General features: G+C 43.7%; 1 protein-coding gene across 1 annotated transcript in view; it reads right to left on the bottom strand.

Annotated features, from left to right (window-relative positions):
* Positions 1-3,643: 3,643 nt before the first annotated feature.
* The window catches only part of ptpn4a (protein tyrosine phosphatase non-receptor type 4a), a 60,346-nt gene continuing 36,709 nt past the window's right edge, over positions 3,644-27,280 (bottom strand). The window contains exons 8-27 of the mRNA XM_076747445.1: positions 25,475-25,595; positions 24,324-24,411; positions 21,976-22,064; positions 18,396-18,459; positions 16,969-17,141; positions 15,767-15,835; positions 15,513-15,647; positions 15,138-15,299; positions 11,343-11,502; positions 11,114-11,197; positions 10,834-10,890; positions 10,476-10,632; positions 8,432-8,598; positions 7,938-8,028; positions 7,679-7,740; positions 6,316-6,462; positions 6,019-6,147; positions 4,523-4,671; positions 4,305-4,440; positions 3,644-4,221 (exon numbers count right to left, since the gene is read on the bottom strand). Coding sequence (XP_076603560.1) covers positions 3,814-4,221; positions 4,305-4,440; positions 4,523-4,671; positions 6,019-6,147; positions 6,316-6,462; positions 7,679-7,740; positions 7,938-8,028; positions 8,432-8,598; positions 10,476-10,632; positions 10,834-10,890; positions 11,114-11,197; positions 11,343-11,502; positions 15,138-15,299; positions 15,513-15,647; positions 15,767-15,835; positions 16,969-17,141; positions 18,396-18,459; positions 21,976-22,064; positions 24,324-24,411; positions 25,475-25,595 — 2,648 coding nt within the window. The 3' untranslated portion in view covers positions 3,644-3,813. The remainder of the gene's footprint in view (positions 4,222-4,304; positions 4,441-4,522; positions 4,672-6,018; positions 6,148-6,315; positions 6,463-7,678; positions 7,741-7,937; positions 8,029-8,431; positions 8,599-10,475; positions 10,633-10,833; positions 10,891-11,113; positions 11,198-11,342; positions 11,503-15,137; positions 15,300-15,512; positions 15,648-15,766; positions 15,836-16,968; positions 17,142-18,395; positions 18,460-21,975; positions 22,065-24,323; positions 24,412-25,474; positions 25,596-27,280) is intronic.

Raw genomic sequence — 27,280 nt, 5'->3', positions numbered from 1 at the left:
CCAAGGGTATGATACGGTAAAACATTTCTCATTGTCTTGTGTTTCATTATATATACACTCGCTGTTATAGATTGCGCTTCAAATAAAACAAAAGTTTTGAAATAGCAGTCTTGAAATACACACCATTTGTGTCACATTTGAATCATCCAAAAGGAGGGGGAAAAAAAATCAAAAATAAAATAAAAACAAAATCTTTCTGATCACAAATGATTTTCCCTTTTATTTTAAAGATTTTTTTTCATATACAACATTGTATTTACATGGTCTAGTATTATTTACACAAAATTAACAAGTGGCACTGTGTAGTTAGGAGTTCTTTTCTTTTTTCTTGTTCCCTACTGGTCTTATTTTTAAACAAAATAAAAATGACAAATTAAAAAAAAAAAAAAAAAAAAAAGAACAACTTATTTTAACAATGCTTTATGTCTCCAACTTTTTTTTTTTTCAGTAGCACTACCTGCCACTCAGCCTTCTACAAAGTGCTGTCCTTTCCCTACCCGACTAGAGCTGTTTTCATCTTTACAAAAATACAACTAACCCGAGCCCTCCCCGTGTCTGGTCCCCTCCAAACTACCTTTGATCAGTACCCTAAACGCACAGACAGTACCAATTATGTGTCAACAACGAAACGCTTTGAACGCACAGACAGCTCACTGCTGGACACTTTGTGCAGATGGAAACTCTGGCAGCCCTGATTGATCAATTATTAACTTTTCAGTGCAGGGCCCATGTTTTATTTTCTTGTTAGGAAATTGTCAAGGTTTTGTGAACTTGTCATTGACGCCACTTTATGAGGAGGCCTTAAGCGTTAATTAAGTTTGATTTGGTGGTAATTTGATGTGGCTGGCCCTGCTGCTGAATACAAAAACTGGTGATAAGAAGCCACTGGGGGGGCTGAATGGCGTTTTTGTTCTTCTGATTAGAAGCTCACGCATGCAGGGTCTGCAATGAATTTCTAACTGTCAATAAAACAAAGTTGAAACCACATATTCAGTCAGTCATTCACTGGCTAGATTCACTTTGTCCTACTGTGGAGAACGAGCTTGATACTGCACTACAGTGCCCATGGTACTCTGCTCAGATGTGTCATTTGCCTTGAGGCCATGCAGAGAGAGTGGGATCCATGTATAATGATCCAAAAGAGAGGCATCTGGGCAAGAACAATGAGAAGAATGGACTGTGGATGTTGCGTGGGCTCTGCTCAAATGACTGATGTTGCCTGAGAGAAGGATTTAGGCAGATTTTGGGAAAGGGCCGCAATACAGGAGAGATAAAAAAAAAAAAAAAGAAGAAGAAGAGAGTGAAGAGGAAAGCTGTTTCTAGGCTCTTCTTGATCCCACCTCTCCGTGTGGCTAAAGTATGACTCAGCTGAAATATTTCACAGGCAAAGATTCAGGAAAAAAAAAAAAAAAAAAACCTCTCCGAGAAGGCTCTATCTGCGTTTCTTCAGAAAAAACTTGAGATCAGGTTAGATTAGGTTTGTGGCTTTATGGCACAACCTTTCATTCCAGTTAATGGACAAGCAGGCTTCGACCAGACAGCTAACCAACTATATGTTAGAAATGGGGGGGGGAGAAAAAGACTGAAATCCGAGTACACACACACACTCTCACACACTCACAGCAGTAGGTTTTTTTCCAGCAGAATCCATGGAAGGAGCCAATGGCAGCAGGTACTGAAGCAGCCGATAAGAAAAATATTATGAAGAGGCTGCGCTTCATCCCGTGCCGCTAACGTAAGGAACAATGGCAGCTTAGCCTGTACCGAGACCAATAAACAAAGGGACTCAACAAGCAACCTGATGCTGGGTTTTGTGAATTAAAAATACAAGCCGTCACTTCGTCTCTCATCACGCGTTAACATGTCATCTTAAAATGAAGTACCACCGGGAAAGATCAGCTAAAAAAAAGGGAAAGTTGGTTGAATGTTCTGTTTGTGCTGCTTCTCTGAACTCTGAGCCGTGTTCTCTGGCAGCCAATCAGACAGATTCAGAGAGACAACGATACAGCAAAGGTTGGTTTAAAGCCCCGCTCCAGTGACCTCTGAACCCCACTGAAACTTTAAAAAACATAACGGACTAAATGAGGAAATTTATCACAAGTAACTAGTCTTACTGAGTTTGATGCCGGGTCATGCGATTGCTCAGACGAAGATCCGACGGTCTCAACTGAAAATGTGATCAGCTCCCGTTTAGAGGGCAGAAACGTGGGGAGGTCAGCGGAGGGAGCCTTCAAAGTTTCTACCATTCACACTAAAGGTCGAGATCAGCTCACTGTCAATTCGGCAAACAGTCTGTGTGTGAAACCTTGGGGAGAAACTGAACACTGATTGCATAAAAACTCCAGCAGCTTTCAACATCTCAACAACCAACGACCGACCTCTGACCACCATTTCTTTCTCAGGTTCGAACGCACCGACCTGTGTGAAGCAAGCAAGACACGTAAGGGTTGCACAAAGCTGATGGACATTTGCTTCAAGTTGTCCTGCTCAGGGGAGCCAATCTAAGGGGAGCCACAGTGCTTCACATGCAGCGGGGCTTTGTGGTCAGTGTCTGGCTCAAGGACACTTCAGCTGGGACCCTTCGCCGCCCGCTCCGTCAGCTGCAAGCGGCCTGCAGGTTTGACTCAACTATTAAATTAACTGCACATGAATTTGAAGGAAAAAAAATGAACTGACCTCCGCCTTGTTTCTTAGCTTCATCAGCCGTGACGGCTGGGAAATAGCTTAGATTGTAACTCAGTGAGGCCGTGTGTGTACTGGGGCCTCTTTCCATGACGCCGCATTCATTTCCCTGTGTCGAATTAATTCTGCAATGTTTGGTGTGAATCATCGCTCACTGCTCATCGTGTCTTACAGTGAGAGGTCTGCAGTCGTGGAGTAGTCGCAGAAGTGAAAGCGAGGTGCCCAGTAAACACAGGCCCTGAGGATTGTAAACCAGTTATGTTCTTCACCACGCCAAACAATGGCCGCTTCAGAGCGCGTGTGTCTGCAAGCTCAAAAACACAGCACAAAGCAGGATAAAGAATACAACTCGCCACAGCATTGAACAAGAGGTGAGACACAAAGTGCTTTCAGCCGTCCATCTGTCAGTCTGTGCTGTCAGACACGTAGACAAGAAAGCTGAGAAAGATAAAACCAAGTACAATAAATTAAATCACTGTTTTTTTTCCCCACAAAAAGCAAAAGAAATCAAGAAGTAGTTAGAAGAAGAGGAATCGCACTACTTGACTACCTAAGATTTAATCAGGAAAGCATGAAGCTCTAGATCCATACAAACAAACGTACAAGTTTTTTTTTGTTCAGTGGACAGGGTTCGACACAAACTAAAACACAATAAATACTCTTTCTGAGGAACAAAAGATAAGGTATATCTCTTTATCAGCTAAAAGGACACTAAAAAAAAGGCAGGTCCGTCTGGCAGACTCGCTCAGAAGGGGACAGGGCGACCCTTTGGGGGAAGTAAAACAGGGGGAAAAGCTTTCCATGGAGGGGGGCAGCCCTTCCCCTTCGTACTTATGGCACTACAGCAATTCCCCATCCACGTTTTATTCTCGCGTACTTTTATCTTTTCATTCTTTGAATACTTTTTTCTTTACCCTGAACATACAATATCCCCTAATGGTACCTATTCAACACAGCTGGATGTCTTTTTTTATTCTAGCTTGTCCATGATTTTCACGTTTGTTTGTTCGTTTGTCTTTTTTTCCGTTTTTTTGTTTGTTTTTTTTTGTCAGCATAAAGTGCAACAGTGCTTTTGTTCTCTTCTCCGGCCGCCTGGCCTCCTCCGGGCGACCCCTGACCACCCGTCAAAAGTCACGGGTTTGCGGGGTCGGGGTCAGGGTTCACGCTGGTCTCGCTGGTCACGCTGGTGGCGCTCGCGACGCTCGGCTCCTCCGCTTCCTCCTCCTCCTCCTCCTCCTCTTCGTCCTCTTCCTCTTCCTCCCCCTCTTCCGTCACTTCTCCCACATCCAGCACTTCCACCTCTTCGTCGTCATCGTCCTCTTCGTCCAGACCTCCCTCAAGCAACTCCACCACGGCCGCCTCCCCCTCCTCCATCGCCGCCGTCTCGCCTCCTTCACCTGCTTTCTGCTGCTCTTTCTTCTCCCCCTCCCGCTCCTCGTCCACCTTTTCTCTCTGCTGGTAGATGGCGGTCTTGAGTGGTTTGACCAGGCCCTCCTCGTAGACCTTCAGGATGGCCTCGCACACGAAGCGATACTGGCTCTGGTGGACAGATAGAGAGAGAGTTTAGAGGATGCTCTGAAGTGGCCGGCGCAGCTGGACAGACAGATCCGTGTGTTACGTACAGGCGTCTGGATCATCATGGCCCTCTGGTCTCTCATGGTCCTGACGATGTCTAGAGGATACACTGGCTGGCCGCACTCCATTAGACACAGCGCTGTCTCCATGGTGATCAGAACCCCTGTCCGACCAATCCCCGCACTGGAAACGATGGAAGAGTTTAGATAAACAACACACAGAGCAGCTGGGTTCACCAAACACTTCCCAGTAAGAGGAACCGTACCTGCAGTGTACCACCATGGGCTGGTCCTGTCCGGCCCGTTTGGTCCGAACCAGAGCCACGAAGTCCAGGAAGTCAGTGGAGTCATCGGGAACGCCGTGGTCTGGCCAGGCCAGGTACTGAATCTGGGTGAGCTCTCTCTGCTGCTCACTCTGAACACACACAGGAAGGGAAAAGAAGACATCTTTATCATTTAAGGCGTCAGGAACGAGTCACTCTCACCTCAGTCAAGACCTGAACTTCCTGAGTCATTAATTATTCTCAGATATCACTCAGAACCGGCTCAAAACAAGCTCTTGTGTTTCATGTGGGCGACCTGCTAGCATGTTTCATGGAGCTCTGTGTCCTCGGGGGAGACTGCACAGAGCCCTGTTTGTGTAATTGTGGCCTTTAAACATGTTATGAAACAGGTGGTGTGAATAACAAACAGCGGTCTTATTTCTTCCTCTCCGCTCGACCGCTTGGTATTTCACCTCGCTCGTTCCCATTTCATGAAACACCACAATATACTCTGTGGCCGTCCTACACAAACGTGAATTTTACGGCGCAGTCGAACTCTAAATTAAGACACGTCACACTTCCTCTTTTGTTCATTCAAAACGGAAAGAAAAGGCAGACACACGGGATGCTGCAGCGAGCTGATGTGATCAGAAAACAAGAGTCAGCGAGGTTTAAAGCCAGCAGGGACACGATGACAGCTCTCTCACACACACACACACACACACACACACACACACACACACACACACACACACACACACACACACATATTTTGGCTCCCTGCATCGCCATGGTAACACACCTATCTCCATAGCAACAATCACAGGCAGAGGAGAATGCTAATTGCCTCCTCCTACAGCCACAGAGGCCATGATACACGAGCAACACACAGAGAGAAAGTCATGAGGGAGCAGCAGCTGGTCCTCCATTTAAAGTTCACTTTCAGTGCCAGCGCGTCGGATGACCTTTCACACACGTCACAGCGGAAACACACGATGACATGGCAGCATTGTGCATCCGCAAACTAACAAAAAGCCTTCAGTTTGGGTGAAAATAAAAGTTGGTGTAAGTCCGACCGTGAGCATCGACACAGAAGACGACTCGCTCACACTCTCCTCCTCTATCATCGTCCCACTCTCCGCTCCTCTCTTCCTCTCTTCGGTGTCTCTGCTCTCGCTCTCTCGACTGACTGGGGTGGTTGGGGTTGTCATGGCAACCATATCCCAATACGCGGCCCGCATGCAGCGAGCGGGATCCAGAAAAAGAACAGCCCACACTGGTCACTATGGCAACACACCTCCTCGGGGTCCTCGGCGGCTCGTCCTTCCTGAGACGCTGGTCCCTCTGTTCCACTGGACCCAGCGTCTCTCTGTGCCTCCTCTCGAACCCGCTCTGGTTATCACACACTTTCTCTCTTTCACTGGCTTCACCTTCACTCTCCTGTTCCTGTTCTCTGTGTGTGTGTGTGTGTGTGTGTGTGTGTGTGTGTGTGTTTTTACCTGTGTGTGCATCAGAGTCATCTCCCGGACCAGGAAGGCGGAGTTGCCCTCTTCATTGTGGCACGTTACTGTGAAGTCCCCGTAGGTGGCGCTGCTGTCTGGATTGGGCCAGTACTGGTGACACTTCACCTACAAACACACACAAAAACTCTTACGTTCACTCCTGAACATCGGATTCTCAGGTCGGGGGTCAGAGGTCAGGCTCTGCGACGGGCTTCACTCTTAAGTTAGCCATCTGTTCTTTGCTACTAAGACACATACATACAATACATACATACATAGAACTCCTCTACTTACCCGCCCCCTCTCGACCTGTGTAGTCAGCATGACCACCATAGACGAGCCCTGCTCCCATGTCATTTGCCAGAAGTCCGGGCAGGTGTTGGGCAGCGGGCCCTGGCACGCTATGTAGCGGTTGATCAGACTGGAGGCTGGAATCTCCATCTACAGACAGAGAGACACCCACAGAGACGTCAGGCGGCAAGGACGCCACTTTACAGCTTCTCTTCCTTATTGATGTGCTTTATGTCTTTTCAGCCGTGCGGGGAGCTAAATGTTCGCAGGTTTTGCTAAAACACTTCAACTTACAAGGTCAGACACGGTAACATATCATAAGTTTCAAGTCGGAATCGAAAGCCATCACATAACAGCAACGCTACAGCAGCACAAGCTTAAATAAACAGAGGGATATATTAATCATGCATCTTGTTTCAACTTCCTAAGAGCACTGCTTTCAATAGAATTTTTTGTTGACACAAAAGAAAATCAGCTAACTTTAGGATGTCGAGGAGATTCTTCTCATGTCAATAAAAACATTTCCAGGGATACTTTTTTCCTCACAGTGGGACACAAAAGAGAGAAAACGCCTCAGAAATCTAATGTAATCACCAACAGACCATCAGTCTCTGGAAATTGTCATCAATGCCAAACGCTTGTGGGATGAATATCTGAACACTTCACATGCAGAGCAAACAGGAATGAACTGACACTGAAGGTCTCGTCATTTTTAGCAACCGTGGGTAATGTCACACTGACAATAGGCAGCAGGATGCGTTCAATCTAATAAAACGTCACATTCATGAGAAAATGTATTAGTGGATGTAAAGGGCTAATTAGACGAGTGAGAAGCGGGGGCGAGTGTCCTTCACACTCACAATTATCATTAATTAAACCGCAGAGATAAACGATCATTCAACTACAAAACACTTTTCTTCCTTCGTGTCATTATTTTCCAACTCGCTGATGTTTTCAGGGAGCGACTCGATCCGTAATGTTCAAAACAGCCATTACAGGGTATTTACATAACAAAGGCCTAAGCTAGACTTTCAAAGACGGAGGAGCCAGTCACGTTACGGGAGTCTCAAAAAGGGCTTAAACTATTAAAAAAGAAAGGTTCGCTCCAAAAAGCCCACCCTCCAAACATCCACACGCTCGCTTAACCAGCCCTGACTTTAACTCGGTGACCCAAGAACGAGCAAAACATTAACTCATAAATGTCATACGCTTGTAAAACTGACGTGGTTAATTCCTTATGGCCACCGCAGTGTTTCAACATGTGTTCTGATGGTTAGCAAAAGACCACCCACCACGCCTCAAATGAGGAAAACACAGAGATACTGATGCAGAGATGAAAGAGAGAAATGAGGAGGAACCAGCTCACATTGATGTAATTTGCATTGATGTAGTCATCTGTGCTTTTCAGAATGACCCGCGTGGCATCGTCTGCAGGGGGAGAGGAAACGACAACGAGAGGGAGTCAGATCACATTCAGACAAAGAGAGAGAATCATTGACAAAGCAAGGAAGGAAACATTTCGAAAGGGGGAGAGAAACAGGTTGAAGAGACAGAGAGTGTGTGTGTGACGGGGGGAACAAACGGTTAACGTTAGCACAACACACGAGCCGTGCGCGCTCACGTACAGGGAGAGATGTCTCTGTAGCGATTTTTGGAAACGTTCTGAGGTAATTTGGCACACAGCATGGTCATCCCCGGCCTCTTCCTGTACAGTTGCTGTAAGAAAACGAACACAAATTTCTATCAAAGTTGTGATAACAGGGAGAAGATCAGTCAATGCCTCTTTGTGTATGTAAATACGCAAATGTTTCAAATGCAGGAAAATACGCTGTGACTTTGTGTGCATTTATGTGTGTGTGTGTGTGTGTGTGCGTGTTTAAGATTCTTCTTCAGCACAAGCACAACACACAGCTTCAACAGGAAACTGTTAAGTGGTTACGATAAAGGACAGGAAGTTCAAGGAATGCGAAGGAGGAAAGAAATGTGTGACAAATGCTCAACACCCATCGATCAATCAAACACTCCTGACTGTAACCTGTAATTCCACAAGTTTGCGTGTGTGTCCGTGTGAGCAGAGAGGCGCAGTGTCTGTTCATGTGTGTGTTCTATTTCCCCTCACATCAAACTGTGCCAGTATGGCTCCACTGCTCAGGCTTTCCTTCAGTGCGACCATGGAGTCCCTCAAAGCATGCTGGTCTAGCTGGCCGGGGTCCTGAGGGGACTTCTCAGGGATGTACTGGAAATCTGGCTCCGAGTCCGCCTTCTCCTCCACCACGTCATAGATGGCTGGACGGGACGGGGAAGAAATATGTCACAGTTTACATACACACCAGCTGTTTATCTTTAGGTTAATTATGAAGAAAGAAAACATGCCACTGCACTGCACCATGGGAAAATATTATTCATCTATGTGCAAATGTTTATATGCCTACATTTCATAAAGACAGCACACTGGAACAATGGGGATTGACAGGCATTCAATACATTGATGCAATCTTATATCTGCTCTGATGTAACAGAGGATAGAATGCATAAATCCCTCTTTGACCCACTTAAAATTCCAAGAATTTCCATGTTTCATCATCTTTAAAAGCTCTCCTCCCACTTTGTCGACGCTGATTAAAAGGAAATGCTTTGCCATCTCTATTTTATGCACGGTGAATGCATACAGCTGAGACCTACGGAAAGCAAGACGTACGACTTCACACATGCGATCTGCTTTAAAATGATTAAAGCGAGAGAAAAGTAAGCAGCTCAGAAAAGAACAGACGAGAAGAAGCGAAACTGGAGACCAGATGTGTAGCTGTTAATCTTCAGGAGTGGGCGGCACCAGCTGTCTGAATGTTGTACTTCGCCTGGTTATCACTTAAGAGTTTGCTAAGTGGAGATTCATGCATCACTAAATTAAAACAGGTTGCACCACACAAAGCAGTTCTTACGTAAAGATTAGCCGTTATTAAAAATAGTTACACCCAGCAACTGCCAGATATAACTGTAACGGCTGAACCAACTGGCTCATATGACCTGATCCATGACAAACTTTCAGGCTAAAGTCACATGATGACAACTGAGCTATCTCCATGATAACAGAGCAAACCAGCTACGGCACCTAGCAAGGCAGCGGAGACCCGGCCTGCGTGCATGATGCTGTATTGAATGTCCAAAAAGCAGTTTCTATGTGTTTCTCCATTACAAAGCAAACCATTGTTTCACATTAACCCAGCTCTACAGACTGTATTCAAGCAGCCCTGTTATTCACACTTTATGATTTCTCTCATTTTTTATATACTGTGGGCTCGAGCATCATCATCTACAGTGACACACCTCACATCCTTACACCATCAGGCACTGAGAATAAGAGCCTGCCCGGTGTTTTTAAACGCAGTCTATCCTCCAGAGCCTCTTTCCTGATACAGACCAGACAGACTAATAACTAAGAGCACGGTCGATGGCAACTGTAAAACACCACATCGGAGATCTAAATTTGGACAATCGGCTCTCTCCATAGCTGGCTGTCAGCTCTGGAACACATTAACAAGTGAAATCAAATTAATTCCTCATGTAAAATCTTTTCCAACAAAGGCTAATCAAGTGCTGGCCAAAAGCAGGCCAAGAGCTGCACCATTTTTATCTAACTGTGTTCTACTTGCTAAGACTTTTTTCAGTGGTTTATTTTTTGGTTATTTCTGTACAATGCACCGTGTGTGTATTGGTGTACTGTGCTGTTTGTGTTTCCGTATTTGTAGTGTATTGTGATTTTATGATATTTCAATTTCACTGTACATAAAGCCTCTATAAAAAAATCTACATTTAGGATTCTCTGCTAAGTCTCATGCATTGCTTGGCCCCCTAAAACTGTTATTTCTGGAAGCTGTGTCTCAACTTGTGACACGACAGCGACTTCCTGTTTACACCATTGATTGCTCTTGATTGGACAGCACCAGAGATGTTTCCTGACAGCTGACTTCCACGAGGTCTCCAGCAGCAGAGACATTCCTCAGCATCCCAGCAATCCAACACAGTCTATCAATATCAGCAGTGAATATAACCCTCGGTGTGACTTTGGTCACACTTTCTTTGAAAGATAAGACTGACGCGACACTGTGTAACTATAACCATGACCAAATCTTTATAAAGGTTTACGACCGATGGGAACAACTCACCATTCGGCCTGACCAATAGGATGAGCTCCCCGGAGTGGCTCTCACAGCTGGCCTTGATGAACATGACCACCTGATCGTGGGTGTGGTCAGAGATGTCCCGTCCATTAATTAAGACCACCTGGTCGCCCTCGTTAAGGCGAGGCACACACAGGTCAGCCTGACGAGGGACAGACAGGCAGAGAAAGAAGAGAAGGAGAGATAAATGAGCGGGAGTTCTGAAAGTTTGGTAACAAAATGTTTCTAATGGGAGACAAAATGTCTAAAATAGTGGCCATTTGTGAAGCTGGGTTTGTTTTATTGTTGGAGGAAAGAACAGTTATAGTCATCTGCTGAGGATATGGAGCAGCTGTTGACTTACTGATGTTCCCGGAGCCACTCGAGACACAATGATGGGCATCTTCTGGTCCGCTCCACCCTGCAGACACACAGACATAAACGTAGGCAAGATCAGTTAGCAGCCCAAAGCTGGAGGGGTTAACCTTTGAGGAGTATCTCATGATGCATGCAGACTATTTGTGCCAAGAGTTTTGATCACTTGGCGTGACAAAAAAGGAAGAAAAGATGTATGAAGGATGAGCCAAGGGAAAAAAAAAGATAGGAATGTGAACAGACTTTTCCTCATTGTTATCAGCCCTAACCTTGACGTTGAAGCCGAAACGTCCGTGTTCGTCAGGCCTCATCTTGATCAGGACCAGATTATCGTGAGGGACGACTCCGTTTAGCTGTGACGGCAAAGTTGGACACAGATACATCAAATTCACCGCTTTGTTCACGGCGCGCTGTGTGTTTTTTCATGTTTGATAAGTATTGATTACTGAACACTCATTACTAATATACAGTGTTACTGTCTGGTGCTGCCATACTGACCGTGGTCTTATCAGCATTGACCGGAACATCGTACATCTCGTTGAGGTGGTTGTCCAGGAGGCTCTGCTGGGAGTGGGCCTGGATGATCTGGCTCAGGGTCTTCCTGCTCAGCTGCTTGGGGGGCAGGGCTGGAGGCTGGCTGTCTACCCCCTCTGGAGACCTGAGGGAGGCAAGGAGAGAGAGGGAGAGCCAGGGACAGAGAGAAGGAGACAGAAATAAAGAAAGGGGGTTAGGGTTAGGAGGTCAGAGTTAGGTTTCTGATGCAAAAAATGATGATGATATATTAACATTCTGCATAATCACACTTACACAGTAAAGAGCAAAACACTTCATTTCATTACAATTGCTATTTAACCTGGCCTTTTAACGATGGCGGGAAAACAAAGGCACAAAGCAAAAGACACAACAATGGCCAAGCTGAAGATTGTCCTGTTTGTTTGCTGGAAGAGGAAAATGAGACGAACGGGGAAAAACAGATAAAGGGAAGTGAGAGAGATAAAGATTGCAAGAGACAGAGAGGCTTAATAGCACTGTGTTAGTCACAATGCATTAACCTCAATAAAAGGGCTGCAAGAGGAAAGAAAACACCCACCCCCTCCCTCCATCATCCTGACAATAAAAGGCAGTCAGTGCGTACGAGGAAAAAACACGGTCAGTCAGGTAAGGCTTTCAGCAGCATCATGGCTCGCTCTCTGGGGGGTAAAGGCGAGTCATTTCACTCTATGCCTGTATCCATGAGTGTGTGTGTGTGAGGTTGTGTGCAGGCACTCCTTAGGGGCGAGAGCACCAGTCAAAGAGCATTTCCTTTGTTTTGGCTGCTGCTACTGGTGCCACTTTGTGTCTTAAATACACACACTGAAACTAACATTTATTATGGGTCAAAGCCAGGTCAGGCTTTCAGAAGGAGGGCAGAGCACAGCAGGCATGAGCCAAGACTGCACATCCTCCTACGTTACTGTGTTTCCTCAACACGACACAGATGAGTGAAATGGATACGCAAGTACCGTCAGACCTCACCACAACTTAGCTCGGGCCCTGGGATAAGGAGATTTAAACCTTGTCTGCACCGGACATAACTAAGCCCTGGTTTTCAGTTTGAAAGCCTGACAGAGGACAGAGCTAAATTAATGTGCGCAGTGACAGACGAATCGCATGTGGGCACACGAAAAGACCAAGTCTAAAAACAAGCTTCTGTAAACCACATATTCAGTGCACACCCCAGAGTTTTTTGAGCAAAATTATTTTTTCAAAGCCAGCTTTTGCTTTGCATGTGTGAAGAAACAGGCCTGATTATAGCATACAAAGTAATATATCATAACATACCATACTGTTGCATGCAATGTTGTGTTAAAGCATATTGTATAATTGTACCTCCTTGGTCCCTGACAGTGCTGTCAAGGAAATAAAGACACTGCATTTTAAAAACCACCACTGTAATGCATCGCGGTCAGCTAAACAGATCATTTTCACTCTACACAACTAAAAACAGAATATTATAGAGAGAGCATCCCAGGGGTTATGGCTTTGTTGTATGGCTTATGTGTGGAACTAACACAACATATAACTGCGGCCTGTGGGACAAAAAGCAGATTCTAATTTAGTTTTTATTGGAGGAAAATCTTGGGAGGAACATTGGGAAAATTTGGATTATGGGCCTGAGCAAAGTGATGGACCTGACAATACTGGAGGAGGCATTTCGGAGCAACTGAAGCTAAGAGAGATGATAGAAAACATGAGTTTATTTCTTTTCACAATAACTTAACTTTTAGAAATTGGAACCAGTCAACTATTTGCTGAATATTTGCAGCCCAGTGTTAATATCTGGGATTAGGATGGTCCAGCCAACACCCAGATCTGAGCTTGTGAGGGATTTCATTTCTCATCCTTGGCTTTTTCAAGGCCCAAATAAAGGATAAACTAATCTTCTCTATGGAGTGGTAAAATGATTTTGGCAAGAAAATTGGGAGACTGGGATCTTGGGACGCTGACATTTGCTGAAAAACTGACAAAACATTCACTTTCACCAAGTTTCCTCTATCTGCCATTGAGTGCTTGTGCAAACGAACTCTATTTACAGACAGCTATCAGCTCAAGACATCATGTACCAGTTTAATCTGACTCATCCCAACACTGTGGTGAATAGTATTTGTGCTAAAAGCTTAATGCAGTTTTGAGAGCAGCTGCATGTCGATGATCGACTGTACAATGATAACACGCACACATGAGGAGAATGATGCCATAACGCATCACATGTGCGCAAATTATGTAAAAACATTGTCAAAAGGTACTTCTGGTCAAACAAATCTGACAACAGGCTGACAGAGAAAAGGTGAAATGCTGAAAAAAACACCAAACTGCACACTCATATAAATACATATTTTAGTAGTTTTGCTTAAAAGTGAAAGTTCGTGGGTATTGAAAACATGACTGACACGATGCACAATAAATAATATGCATGGATAATGTGTGTGTTGTCTGAGGAAGAGAGAGCAGGTGATTATGTCATCTTTTGGCTTTGGAACAGAGCGATGAGCCAACAACTTGGCGTGCGCTTGTCTGTGGGTGTGTGTATATGTGTGTGTGTGTGTGTGTGTGTGTGTGTGTGTGTGTAGCTTTGTAGGCAGCGGAACTACCACTGTAATGTTACTTAACCACTCTGATCTCCAACTGAGAAATGTTCCATCCCTCCATCTCTATTCTCTCTCTCTTTCACACACACACACACACACACACACACACACACACACTCTTCTGCCTCAGTCAAATCACACACACTGAAGCACAAACCGATCCAGGCCAACAGCACATGTGTGCATCTTAGACTAATGGCTCATTTCCAGCTCGATATAGCAAAATCCTCCAGCTGGACAATCAAACATAATTCCATAATATTTTAAGCATTTATCAAGTGGCTTTAAGTTTGTTTATATATGTATATATACATTCAGGATTATCATTCAGAACAAACAGTCACTGACTGAACATTATTAGATCCTTTAGCATCGCGCTAGCTCGTCCACCAAGCACTGCTGAGCGAGTGAGCAAGAGGGCTAAGCACTTGGTTTGCAGTTCAAAAAGTATTTCCACCTTACATCCCACCAGGTTTATGATCAATTAGCAATCAAATACCAATGTGCTGAAGGCCGTGCTGTAACATTTTGGAAGTTGAGAATGTGTGAACTGAAGTTTAGTCAAAGACGGATTCCAAAAATCAGTGTTTTCTGCAGATACACAAACTCACAGGCTTTCAGGCCTCGAAACAGAAACGTGGAACTTTATTGTCGAAGTTAAAAGGAATTCACCATATAGTTTATAGTTTGTGACACACAGACGCACTAATTCCTAGTTCAGCCCTGTTGTACAAGCTCTCCGCCCTGCTACGCGCTATAAACACATTTTACAGGCTGTTTTTCAAAGGGTTCATCTCTTCAATGGGGCCGGCTAAGTGACACTGGGAGAGGGTGTGAACTGTTGGGAGAAGCCACAGACACAGACAGACATTTAAAAACCAGTCAACTCAGCAGCGGAGTCAGACAGAGTGGCACTAACACCGATGAGTAAAATTAAACTGCAAAATTAAAGGGCGGCTGTTTTGGAGCGGTGCTTTATTTATGAGGCAGTTCATTTACAGTGAAATCTATCTCCCTGCCACCGAGTCAAAGGTTGATCGTGTTTGTTTTTTTTTTTTTCCCCAAAGAGAAAGAGCTTTAAAAGAAGGAGGGCGGGACGTGTGTGCATCAAAAGCAAGAGTAAAGAAACGTTTCCATGACAGTCGGAGCGTCATCCAAGACTTACGGCGTGGAGTCCAAGCTGATGCTGTTGGCCTGTGTGGACGATGCTGACTTGTGATTGGAGGAGAAGACGGGGAGGCTGGGTGAAGCGTGGATCACGTGATCGACCAGGTGGCCAACAGACGACGGGCGTAGTCGCGTGCCCTCTTGTACAAACAGCGAGTTCCTGATGAGCACACGCAAAGACACTTAATGTTAACGGGCTGGGAATCAAACCTCAAATGTTCCGGGGAGAACTGAAATGTGTGCAGTTCATTTGCTGTCAATACAGTAATTTTAACATCCCTCACCGTCTTGATTATCATTACATTTACATTTCCACTGCCTTCATTGAAATGAAGCTGAACTGAATCTCAGCCTGGTGTGAAGCCTGACTCACTGATTGGGCGTCCCGGGCGGCGAGCGAGTGGGCAGGCTCTGGGTCTCCAGTCTCTCATCTGATAGGCTGTTCCTGCTGACTGACTCCCAGTCAGTTCCACCCAGCAACTTCCTGGCCAAGGGCTTGCTGGGAGATCTGCGCAGACCAAAGCATTAATTGGACTGTGGCCAGAATAAAAACAATACAACATTAAAGTTCCCTTGGAGGCTCGTAATGGTTAGATTCAACCTAACCCAGGAAGACACGGCGATTACCTGGCAAATACTCTGTCCTTGATGCCTTTCTCCTTTCCATACTGCACAGACTGCACCTCCGTCCGCCCGCTACAGACAGAGAAAACACAAACAACAGTCAGCTGACTGTCTTAAACTTTAACTGAAATGAAACAGGCTGAAAATCTTTAACTTTAGCAAGGTTTCACTCGGCATGAAGTGACACACTGGAATGGAATAACAGGAATGTACAGTTTGTTCTTGAATAAAAGAGCTATTTCTCTTAAATCTTTCTGAAAAAGTCTCCCTTAAAAAGAAGAAATCAGTTAAAAATAACAACAGTATTAAGAGTTAGGCATGTGCCAGCCAGTAACAAGTGCATACCAATATATTCAATATGGATATTTCATCAGCTGGTACACTGCTAATTACATGTTAACAACAGAAACTCACAATTCATAACTGTATCCTTATTGGAAGTCAGTCAGTATCTTACAGAAAGGGCGATAACACCCCCCCCCCCCCCCCCACACACACACACACACCATCAAGCCAAACATCAGATCAAAGCTCACTCACGTTGCATCACTGCTGCTCAATAATACATCACAAGACCTCAGACTCTCAGTTCATCTCTCACTCATATTTCAGAGAAAAGGGAAATAAAAAAGTTCCAAGTGAAGTGACACTAAGCTGTCACAAGACAATGGCATAATATAGTACTGGGTAAAATCTTTGTAGAAGTCATTGTATTTCAATATGTCAATCCTCTTTCCGACTCTAAAGCACGAGGTTCTGAATGTAAAGAATATCACCAATGAACCGGCGTCTGTGACTTGCACATGGACATAAACACACAAAGTATTCCTTCAAAACTCAAAAGAATGGCTGCAAGGCCAAACACAACAGTTGTTTTTTCCCTCTTTTTATGAGGTAAACCCTGAATAATTAAACTGTGGTGTTCTTTGGGAAGGTAGCACGAGAGGCACCCGCTAGCCTTCCAGTTTTTCGGCCTCTTAACCCAAAATGAAACAACTGCATCGACATCCAAACAAACCTCTGCTTCTGTTGATGTTTGAAGTATGACTACTGCTGAGAGTCAGAGAAGGAAATACAGACAACGCATCAACAAGTCTGACCAACGAGTGAGTGTACGTGTGTGTACAGAGATTCCCTGTGTGCTCTGTGGGTTCTCTCCACGTTCCTCTGAGTCTGTATCTGTGTCTGCGTTCTCTTGTTCTCACCAGTATCTGAATTTTGAGCCCAGAGTGAAGTAGTGAGCGAAGAAGTTCTTCTGCGGTGGGATGGGCCGCTCCAGCCTGAAGAAGGTGTGGTGCTCCACACAGGCCTTCCACAGGTTTTTACAGGCCCGATAGTTCACCATGTTGAAACCCAGCAGCGTTTCCCGGGTCTCAGTCTGTTCACAGAGAGGAGAAAACGGTTAGTGGGCCACTGAATAACACGTTGGTATTCAGCATGAGAGGTCACAGTGGGTGACCAGTAGGCGGTCAGTTTCTAAATTCAGCAGTGATGAAAGTAAAGATAGATACATGCAGTAAAGACAGGCAGTGGGTACATTTATCCAAATGATAGTAAAATATAATAAACCACAACATTTTTTGTCAGATGAACTCAAGATAGCTATTTCAATTGTTTGTCCGTTACTTTTAGCTAACTGTTTCAAATGTCTATCCGTTACCTTTAGCTAAATGTTTATCTGTTACCTTTAGCTAACTGTTTTACCTTTAGCTAACTGTTTCAACTGTTTATCTGTTACCTGTAGGTAACTGTTTTAACTGTTTGTTACCTTTAACTAACTGTTTATCCATTACCTTTAGCCAGCTGTTTTAACTGTTTATCCGTTACCTTTAGCTAACTGTTTTAACTGTTTATCCGTTACCTGTAGCTAACTGTTTTAACTGTTTAATTGTTACCTTTAGCTAACTGTTTTAACTGTTTATCTGTTACCTGTAGCTAACTGTTTTAACTGTTTATCTGTTACCTGTAGCTAACTGTTTTAACTGTTTATCTGTTACCTGTAGCTAACTGTTTTAACTGTTTATCTGTTACCTGTAGCTAACTGTTTTATCTGTTTATTCTACTATTTAACCAGTACTTTTAGCCAACAATTTGAACAGTTAATTTATTACGTTTTATCATCTATTTCAACCATTTATCCATTACCCATTGGCTACCTGTTCAGATTTACCTGCTTGCAATTAACAAGTTTTGATATATTTTCTTATATAAATAATGAAGGCTTCAATTCTAAGAGCACTGCAAGGTGGAATAACATAAATAAACATCAAGCTGGCTGTGACAGTACACAGATCCAAATGTCTATAGAGCATTTAGGTGCATTTAGAAGAGAAAGAGATGCATGTGTCAAACAAGGGATGTAGGACACCGTGAGGGATTAAAGCAGAGTCAACCAGGACACAGACAGCAGGGGGTTAATCTCACACTGATTGCACACACATATTCAGACAGAGCTCAGTTAACCTCTACAGGGCATCCACAGTAGAAAAACGCACACGTATACACAGACACTGGCTAAGCTACTTGATTTGGTCATAAACACAGTAGGAGGGTGGTTAGGGATAAGAAGTGTGTGTGTGTGTGTGTGTGTGTGTGTGTGTGTGTGTGTGTGTGTGTGTGTGTGTGTACCTACCACCTCTCTTCTCAGCTGAATGAAGAACTGTTTGCACTTGAAGGAGATTTTCACTATTTTCAACCTGGAAGTAGGAAAAGACAGACAATCCAAAACAGAAGTTAGTGTCTCCACAACCTCCCCTCACCTGTACTGAGACACTGATGTTACAGTCGTATTCGCAAAAAGTAGAAAACATGCCCCAACACAAAACAGTGTAACAATCTTGAACACTGAAAATTTTCAATGATAAAAATGAATAAACCATGAAGGTATTTAATTATCTGAAAACCATAACACAGAAGAATGTTTCACACTAGTAGCACAAACAAAATCTACTAATAATGTGCTGAAGAAAATAGTACGTGCTGTGCAACTGAGTCAAACAGTGTCATGCCTGCCTGATGAGTCACATTATGATCACTGCTTTTTAATTTCATTATGTTTGCTAAATGGTGCTTCTCCTAATGACCATGGCCAGCTATTAATAGGGATGCTATGTGATGATTACTGCTCTAGTACAAACCTGTAACAGTAAACATTAATGTTTTGCATTATTTTGCTTGCAATTCAGGCTAATAAAAATAATAAAGTGTCATGATACTGTGATTCTACCTGTCCAACTCCTAAATCTCATTATTCCACACTGGCCCATCCTTGTTCCAGTGCTGAAGATGAAGCTGAGTGAAATAATCAAACCCAAAATCAAAATTTGCTAATCTGGCTATGCTGACACAAAATGTCGATATTCCTGATCAGTTTTAATTGGTCGACTGCTTCTCCAACATACAGACAGACCCATCGATGGGCACAACACCAGACCTATTGAAATCACTAAAACAAAAATAATAATAATCTGAGATGTGGACGTCTATTCAGAGGACTGGAACCGGGCCTGGCACATTTGGTATCTTTGGAAACTAGTTGGAAAGGTGAAAATAAAAAATAAATAATTTTCTTCATTTTACTATGCACAAGTTAAAGCTCAGTCATACTCCAGCATATTCTAAGCAGCATGCAGGTGAGCTGACTGGCAACGTGGACAGAAGCACAACAGGTACATCTCTCAATGAATCGCCTGTTCTGACCAGGGTGTCACATCCCAGCTCTTCGTGTAACCTCTGACCTCCTTCCATAGCTGGAAGAAATGGGTTATAAGAGTACAAACGCACTGGAGTCTCCTGGCGGTTCAATGATGCACCTTTACTCAAAAATCAGTCTATTTTGTAGTCATGCGTCTAAAGAGGAAGAAACGGTATAAAATAATGTTGGAATCAGAAGACCACACACGCCCGGCCACAGTAAGTGGTCTGCTGATGAGCAGCAGAGTAACATAATCCCTCCCCAGAGCTCCGTTGCTGCTGTGACTCATCACTCCCTGCTAAATATATTTTACATACTTACTCACACACACACACACACACACACACACACACTTACATGGACAAACACACACATGCTTAGGCAGAATGTGAGTCATGCCCCATCGAAGTGTGGCTCATTTGTCAGGCTGCAGTGGACAGTAGGAAAGAGGCGAGTCTAAATGTTTCTCTCTCCCTTCCTCACTGTATCTCAGAGTTAAATTTACGACAAGAAAGAGGAAAAATGACGAGAGGAGACACCGCGAGAGGTGACAGGACTGAAGCAGATGTAGAAACACTGAGCCTCTGTTAAAGAGACGATGAAGAGGGAGAAAAAATTCAGTGAGTATCGGGTTGAGAGACTCTGTTGACTATGACGTCTCTGTCTTTCACACACATGGTAGTGGACAGCTGCTGGGGACACCAGAGTTGGTCTCTAAATTTAGCTCAACTGACTGGATACGCACACACACACATGCGTGCACACACTTCCCCACTTAGGAGGCCTTTGCATTGATTTATGTTCATTCCACGCAGAGTTAACCTAAGCCTGACCAAAAACCAAGTCTTTACCTTAAAAATTTCATGGCTCGGCTTTCGGTTCCCAAATGTTCGGCGGCTCCCCAGATTTATGCCGTGGGTCCCAAAAATGTCAGTGATACAAAATCCTACCTGAACACACACTCAAGCTCGTCTTCCCGCAGACATACATTACTCTTGTCAGGCATTCAGTGATGTTCACACACATGAACACACACACACCAGCTGCTATGTGCATTTGGTCAGGGTGGGTGTGTGTGTTAAGCCTACACACAAGTGAATTATCTTCCGGAGTTACAGGGATTTGAGTAGTTACTCTCCCACCCCCGGCACCCATTAACATTTAGCCTCCCACAGTGCAGCAGCAGAGTATGGGAGATTTCCAAGAATCAATGCTTTGGAGGGAGAACAAGAGCAAGAGACATAAAGTGATGAGAGTAACTGAATTAGACTGAGAGAGGTGAATGGAGGATAAAAGGAGAGGGAGAGCGAGCAGATTTAATGTCTATAATATTTCCAGGAAAACCAGTTTAACATGAAGTCCTCCCCCTCCAAAAATCTGGTAGAATCATCTGCATAATTCTCGAAAAGATCAGGCTTAAACATTAATACGCCAGGTCATAATCACTATGTGAGAGGTTACCAAAATATTACGCAGCACATTTCTAGCAAAAAGGGTCCCTGGAGGCGGATCAAGTGGAGCTGGCAGCAGACTGACGGACAGAGAGGTGGGCTTGCGACAAGAATATCCACAGTTTGACTCCCTTCATCAGAGGAAATCTGGCTCTGTAGTCTTGTTAGCAATTACTGCTGGAACCACAGAAAGCAACGCAGCAAAGATTCAACTGTTCCAGTGGAGCCACTCGTGGTGACTCTGCTTTTAATATGAAAATATCAATGGAGGAAGCTTGTTTTTCTTTCCAGCACTGTTCTATTTTCTGTCCACAGCTCCACTCATTCACACCTGAGAGCTGCCAGGTTTTGGCCGCAGAGTAGCTTCACTCTAACAGTTAGTTTTCAGCAGCCTTGCTTGTGGGCTTCCAGCAGGTGTAACTGAAACTGTTGTATGCATGTGTGCTTTATGTTTTATCTCTTTCTGGTGATATTTTGCCCTCCAACAATCAGGGAGGAATTTTCCAACTTGCTTCCTAACTGGAAACACAGATGGAAATTCTGCATTAAAAACCTGATGAAGCATTAACAGCAGCACCTCCTCCTCCACTGTTCACTTCCAAGGCATCCCGCAGGGTTCAGTACTCGGTCCTCTCCTGTCCATCCTCTACCTGCTCCCCCTCTGTGATTTCATCTGTTTTCACGGTCTCCACTACCACTGCTAAGCTGATGATTACATATCCGCTAAATCCATTGCCACTGCAACTCAACTCCACCCTGACCAACTGCCTGACTTAAATTAAATCATGGATGCAAGCCAGCTTTCTAAAACTGAACTGTGACAAATCTGATACGATCATCACTGGTCCCAAAGTTCTCACCAACACCACCCACAACATCTGCTTCTCCTCACACTTTGAAAGCAACGTCTCGCAGGAGCACCGTGCAAATCCCATCACAAAAACTGCTTTCCTCACTTGTTTGCTTCTGTTTTTCCACTTTTTGGTTCTTAGGTTTTCAAGGCTTCTTACTCGACCCCCGCACCTAATGCAACATGCGCTTTTATGTTTCGTGTGTGTGTCACTCACCATGGGAAATAGTTGATCCGTACCCTGTTCTTGTAAATCACAATGCCGGCGGACATCACCCCAATAAGAATCTCTGTGTTGCTCTGGTCCTGGAGAGAGGAGAACAGTGTGTGTGACGGAGCGTGTGTGTGGAGAAGATGGAGGCAGAGTCGAACAAACTCACAGAGGACGACAAGAAAAAAAAAAAAAGAGAGAGGACATCTTTTTAGGCTTCCTCACTGCTACCAAACAAGCAGAGGTTGCTGAAAACAGAGCACCTGCCTCAAACTAAGAGCTGAGGTTAATGAGACCCTGAAGAAACCCACACAGATGAAAACTAGAATTACCGCCTCGTGGTTGTTTGCCTTCGCCAACCATATTGCAGTTTACATCCATGTCTGTCCAGACTTAAATAATATATGTAGTGACGACTACGAAGAAGTTTAATAAAAAGTATTATGTGTATTTTTTGGGCATTTTTTAAGAGAAGTTACCACTAGATTGTTATGTATGATTTCCAGAGGAGCACAGAGGGCTGACAGAGAGCTTCTTCACACGGTGAAGAGACAATCACCTGAAGCTCAATATCAGCAAAACCAATAAGCTTGCTGTGGACTACAATGCTTCAAATGTGGACGTTACTGCAAAGAAGCTACAAATCTTAAAATCTTTCACACACATCTTCGAGCAGCACAGCACAGAAGATCACAGTTTCAAGGTGGACACTGAAGATTAGTGTCACCAATTCAGTACCTGACCAAATGTGAAATATGGTCACAATCTCCCCTTCTGTTCCTGAGTTATGGTGTGGAATAATGGCCAGAGATGACATCACAGTCAAGTCGAACTTTGACCTTTTGGATATAAAATGTCATCATTGCATCAGTTTATCCTATGAGTGACCTTTGGCCATCAAGATCTAATTTCTCATCCTTGAGTCCGAGTCAATGTTCGTGCCAAATTTAAAGAAATCCCTCCTGGCGCTCACGAGAATGGGACGGATGTACGGAAAACACAACGTCTCTGACGACGGCTGAGGCCCGGCACAGAGTCATTATAAGAATCTGATCTGTGTGGGACAAGAACAGAGTTCGTGTGGACGGGTTCAGGTCAGGGTCTAATAAACATCCACAGTAAATTCGAGAGGATCTTCCAACATGTTTCGACTTCTGTCCTAATTGATTATCTAATTTAGAAATGTAATTTTATACAGTATGAGGTGGACATCCTGCGTGTGCAACGTGATCCTGATGATGACAGCGCTGAATAAATGTCTGTCTTGTGCTGCTTCATGGAGACAACAGCATTGATTTTCTTAAAGTTCTGATGCACCGTTTACAATCGATAATCATGCAGCACCTAAACTGGAAAACCAGCCTGGAGACTATAAGCCACCTCAGATTCACACAATGTGTTCAAGATGATGATGATGATGATGATGATGATGATGATGATGATGATGATGATTTCTAGCTGGTTGCCTCATTTAAGGAACACTCTCCATGTTTCTTTCTTGACTGCTGCTGATGCTAACGTTCAAAAATATACTGCTTATAAATGATTAGCCTTTTACCTCTCGAAAACATATCATTAAACATAAAAGCAAGACAACTCCCCAACCTAATGATGCAAGCAATGGTTATTTAATTGCCTCCTCAAAATAATCAGTACCAAATCACTTTCTGAACTGAAGAAAATAAAAAAAAATCACCTCCTGACATGTGAGTAGTAGCTCAAGGTCAGCGAGTTTGAGGGCTGTTAAAGCTTGTTTACGCTTGAAACCAAATTAAAGTCCAAATCCATGAGTTTTAACACAATTCCCAGAGCAGCCAGAGAAGATCGGACACGTAATAACTGAGATTCATGTCATGTTTTCTGCATAGCTATCCAACAGAAATCCATAACACCAACACCAGTCTAAATAATGACTTGGCTACCCTGCTACTATCTGTTGCTGTTTCAGTGAGAGCTGAACGCCAATGTGTGGCATCAACACCAACTGTACACACTGCAGCTCCTCCAACCTGTTCTCACTGCTCCTCAGCTGCTGCAGAGATGACAGCAGCGTTGGATCAACAATGTGTAAGAGAGCGGAGCAGATTGGGACTTTATGATGGAGATGCTGATGGTCGGCGGTTGATATGTACCAAATTATCCTGTGCTGCTCAGGGTTTTTATGGAGGAGGGACGCAGCTAGAGTGAGCTCACAGATATGATCATGTTCAGCAGGTCACGGGGCTTTTGCTGAGGCACAAGGCAAACATTATCTTAGAAACACAAACTGTATATGTCTGTGACTGTATGTCTTCAACAAACACACACAGCAAAGCAGAAGAGCGCTAACAGCCGCAGAGTAAAACCTTACTTACCCTTGCATAGTGCAGCTCTACCCCGTAGAGCTCCAGCGTGCGTGCTGTGTTCAGATAATTAAACTCTGACTGGGCAGGAGATAGACCACTGAGAGAGAGAGAGAGAGAGGAGAGAGATGAGGGGGTAAGGAGAGAGAGAGGGGGTGTGTTAAAGAGACATATGGAGAAGGAGAGAGAGAGAGGGATGGGCGCAAAAACAAACAAGGTAAGCTGTGGCACTAAAGTCGTGTGAGTGTCTGTGTGCATCTGCATGTTAACCATGAAGGATGTAAAGCAGTGAGTTTTCTTACATATTCTCAGTTTAAGAAAAACATGTTACAGTTACATGAATTAAATACTTTTACTGCAACAAATGGTGTCCTTATAACAATATTTGACGTGACAGTGGCACGAACAGCCTCTTTATCTGGACACGCAGGCATCGTTTCAAGGTCATTTTTGAGTGATTTTCCAGGTCACATGCACAGGTTATGTGTTATCAGCTCCTTTGTGTTTGTACTTGCATTTGCACAGGCTGAATGTAAGTACATTTACTCTACTTTAGAACAAATTCGAGGTACTTCTACTTAATTTTGGTATCTTCTTTTTGTACTTTCACTTCATTACATTTATTTGACAGCATTAGTTACTACTTACTTTTTAAATAAAACATATGAAGAGCTTATAAAATCCAGTGTGACACTTTCTTATAAATTGATCTACTGTACCTTTTAACAATACATACATAGACTATAAATACATACACACACACATAATACCAAATATAGATAGACTGAAATATAATACAGAAGATGGTAACTATTTTGATCATCTTTCACCTAAAAATCAAAAATATTTCCTGGCTCCAGCTTTTCACATGTGATGCTTTGCATTTATGAAAATTAGTCGCACCTCAACCAACAACAATAGTGAAATCCTGCTTTTACATCAATGCATGGGTGATAATAATATGATATATCACGGCTTTACAGTCACAGGAGACATTTATACACTTTAAGTACATTCTGATGATTGAATTTAAAAACAATGCAGGACTCTTATTTGTACCAGAGTATTTTCACAGTGTGGTATCAGTACTTTTAAGTGAAGGATCAGAATACTTCCTCCACCACGGGGCATCTGAACGCGCTCGCTTGTGTATCTGAGTGTACCTGTGCTGCTGGTGATGTTTGGAGACCTCCTTGTGGAAGTCTTGCGGGGGGTTGGAGATGAAGCAGTACTCCGACAGATATCCTGCTGTATGCTCCGTTTCATTGTAGTCCCCCAGCTCAGCTACAGAGAGAGAGATTGATATAATGTCAATACATCAACGCCCTCTCAATTTAACACGCAGGGATGAGGAAAGACACAGATACGCTTCATAATTATCTCTTTAGAGAAATTACTGCGACAGGATTGTCATAAATAGATTTTTCGTGTGATGGTGGATGCTATGCTAGAGTGAATGCACCTTGTGCTGAGGGATTGGCTGGAAATGTTACCATACATTCATACTTATCATACATCCAGTAACAACATCTGCCCTTCACCATCACCACCATCTTCAGTTCAGTATGCAGTATGACCACAGGCACACACAGGGTGGACAATGAATGTACTTGGTGTTTAAGTGTAAACTGAGAGACTGAACTCATTTAGTGCAATAAGGCAACAACAACCCTGTCAGAACTGTGTTATCGGAGCAGCTACCCCTCAGTGTACATGAAGCTGGTCCAAGCTGATCCAAAAACTGTGTGCCACTATTACAGCCAATGTAAAGAACGTGCCAGAAGCTAAATGACAAATACAGATCAATTAGGAGTGAACAACTGTGTTTTGTGTCTGTTTCTGATGAATTCACTTCATATAGACACAGAGCCAGAGGCATTTAACAGTGGCTCAAGATAACAAAGGACGGCAGAATCAAAAAGACTGTTTTTTTTTTTTGTTTTTTTTTTCAAGCAAAGATGAAGAAAGGAGTGATTGCAGATAAAAGCCAGAGAGCAATGATTCCCATCTCTCTCGTAGCCTTCAGAGAGAAGCAGCTCAGAGCGAATCCCCGAAGCCATTAGCTCACAAGCTGGCGGCTGAAGCTCAAACGCATCAATTCACTCAAGTAGTCCCTGGACTAACCTACTAGCCGGTAGCCTAAGCATATTGACCAACGAATCAATTCAAGCTCACCCGCATATTGATGTCCGCACAGCTCCAGGGAGAAATATATGTACGGTCAATACTTTACATCTGAGAACAGTGGGCAAGTGGTGGTTTTATTTTATGCTGCAGTTATTACTTTAACAAGGTTCAATATTAGGGCCAATGAAGCTCACACACTCACTGACAAGCTGATCTCTATTCATATTTTGATGTGAAATCCATACTCAGCTGTACCTTGGCTCAAAGTGGAAAGACGAGCTTGAGATCAGGCTCCTTATAATGATGCTACCGACTCACAAAGCACAAACAAGACATTCATCTCCCCATTTGTGATGATGGATTTACATGCATTGTGGGTAACTGTGTGCAAGTGTGTGTATGCTTTAACTTAATTAACAGGTAGCACTGACAGAAAACCTGTCTGCACGTTTACCACCACTGTCAATGTGAATAAATTAACAAACGCAACACAATGCAGCTCAGTGGAAACCAATGCAGCATTTTTGTAGATAAGAAAAGCTGCATTACACAAGCCCTCATCTCCGGCTTTAAAATACGCAAAAGCGTGCTAATTCAAGATTTCTTTTACCAAAATGTGCTATTTCTGAGGAGGGGGCTGCTGTGGCTTTCAGACAGTTGGTCAATTTTAAACAAGAATTTAGGTCTACTGGGTGGGATTTGTGGTTTTGAGAATGCGAGCTTTAGTGTGGGATTTGGAGTGATCAGTGCTGGCACTCGGGGCGAGCTAACTGAATTAGCAGCATAGCAGCTGCTTCAAGCCGTTTTTCCCAAAGCAAACATTTATCTTCATAATCTGGGCT

The sequence above is a fragment of the Chaetodon auriga genome, chromosome 13 (genome assembly GCF_051107435.1).
Source record: "Chaetodon auriga isolate fChaAug3 chromosome 13, fChaAug3.hap1, whole genome shotgun sequence".
In the NCBI taxonomy this organism is placed as follows: Eukaryota; Metazoa; Chordata; class Actinopteri; order Chaetodontiformes; family Chaetodontidae; genus Chaetodon; species Chaetodon auriga.
This window is presented reverse-complemented; position numbering and strand designations above follow the sequence as displayed.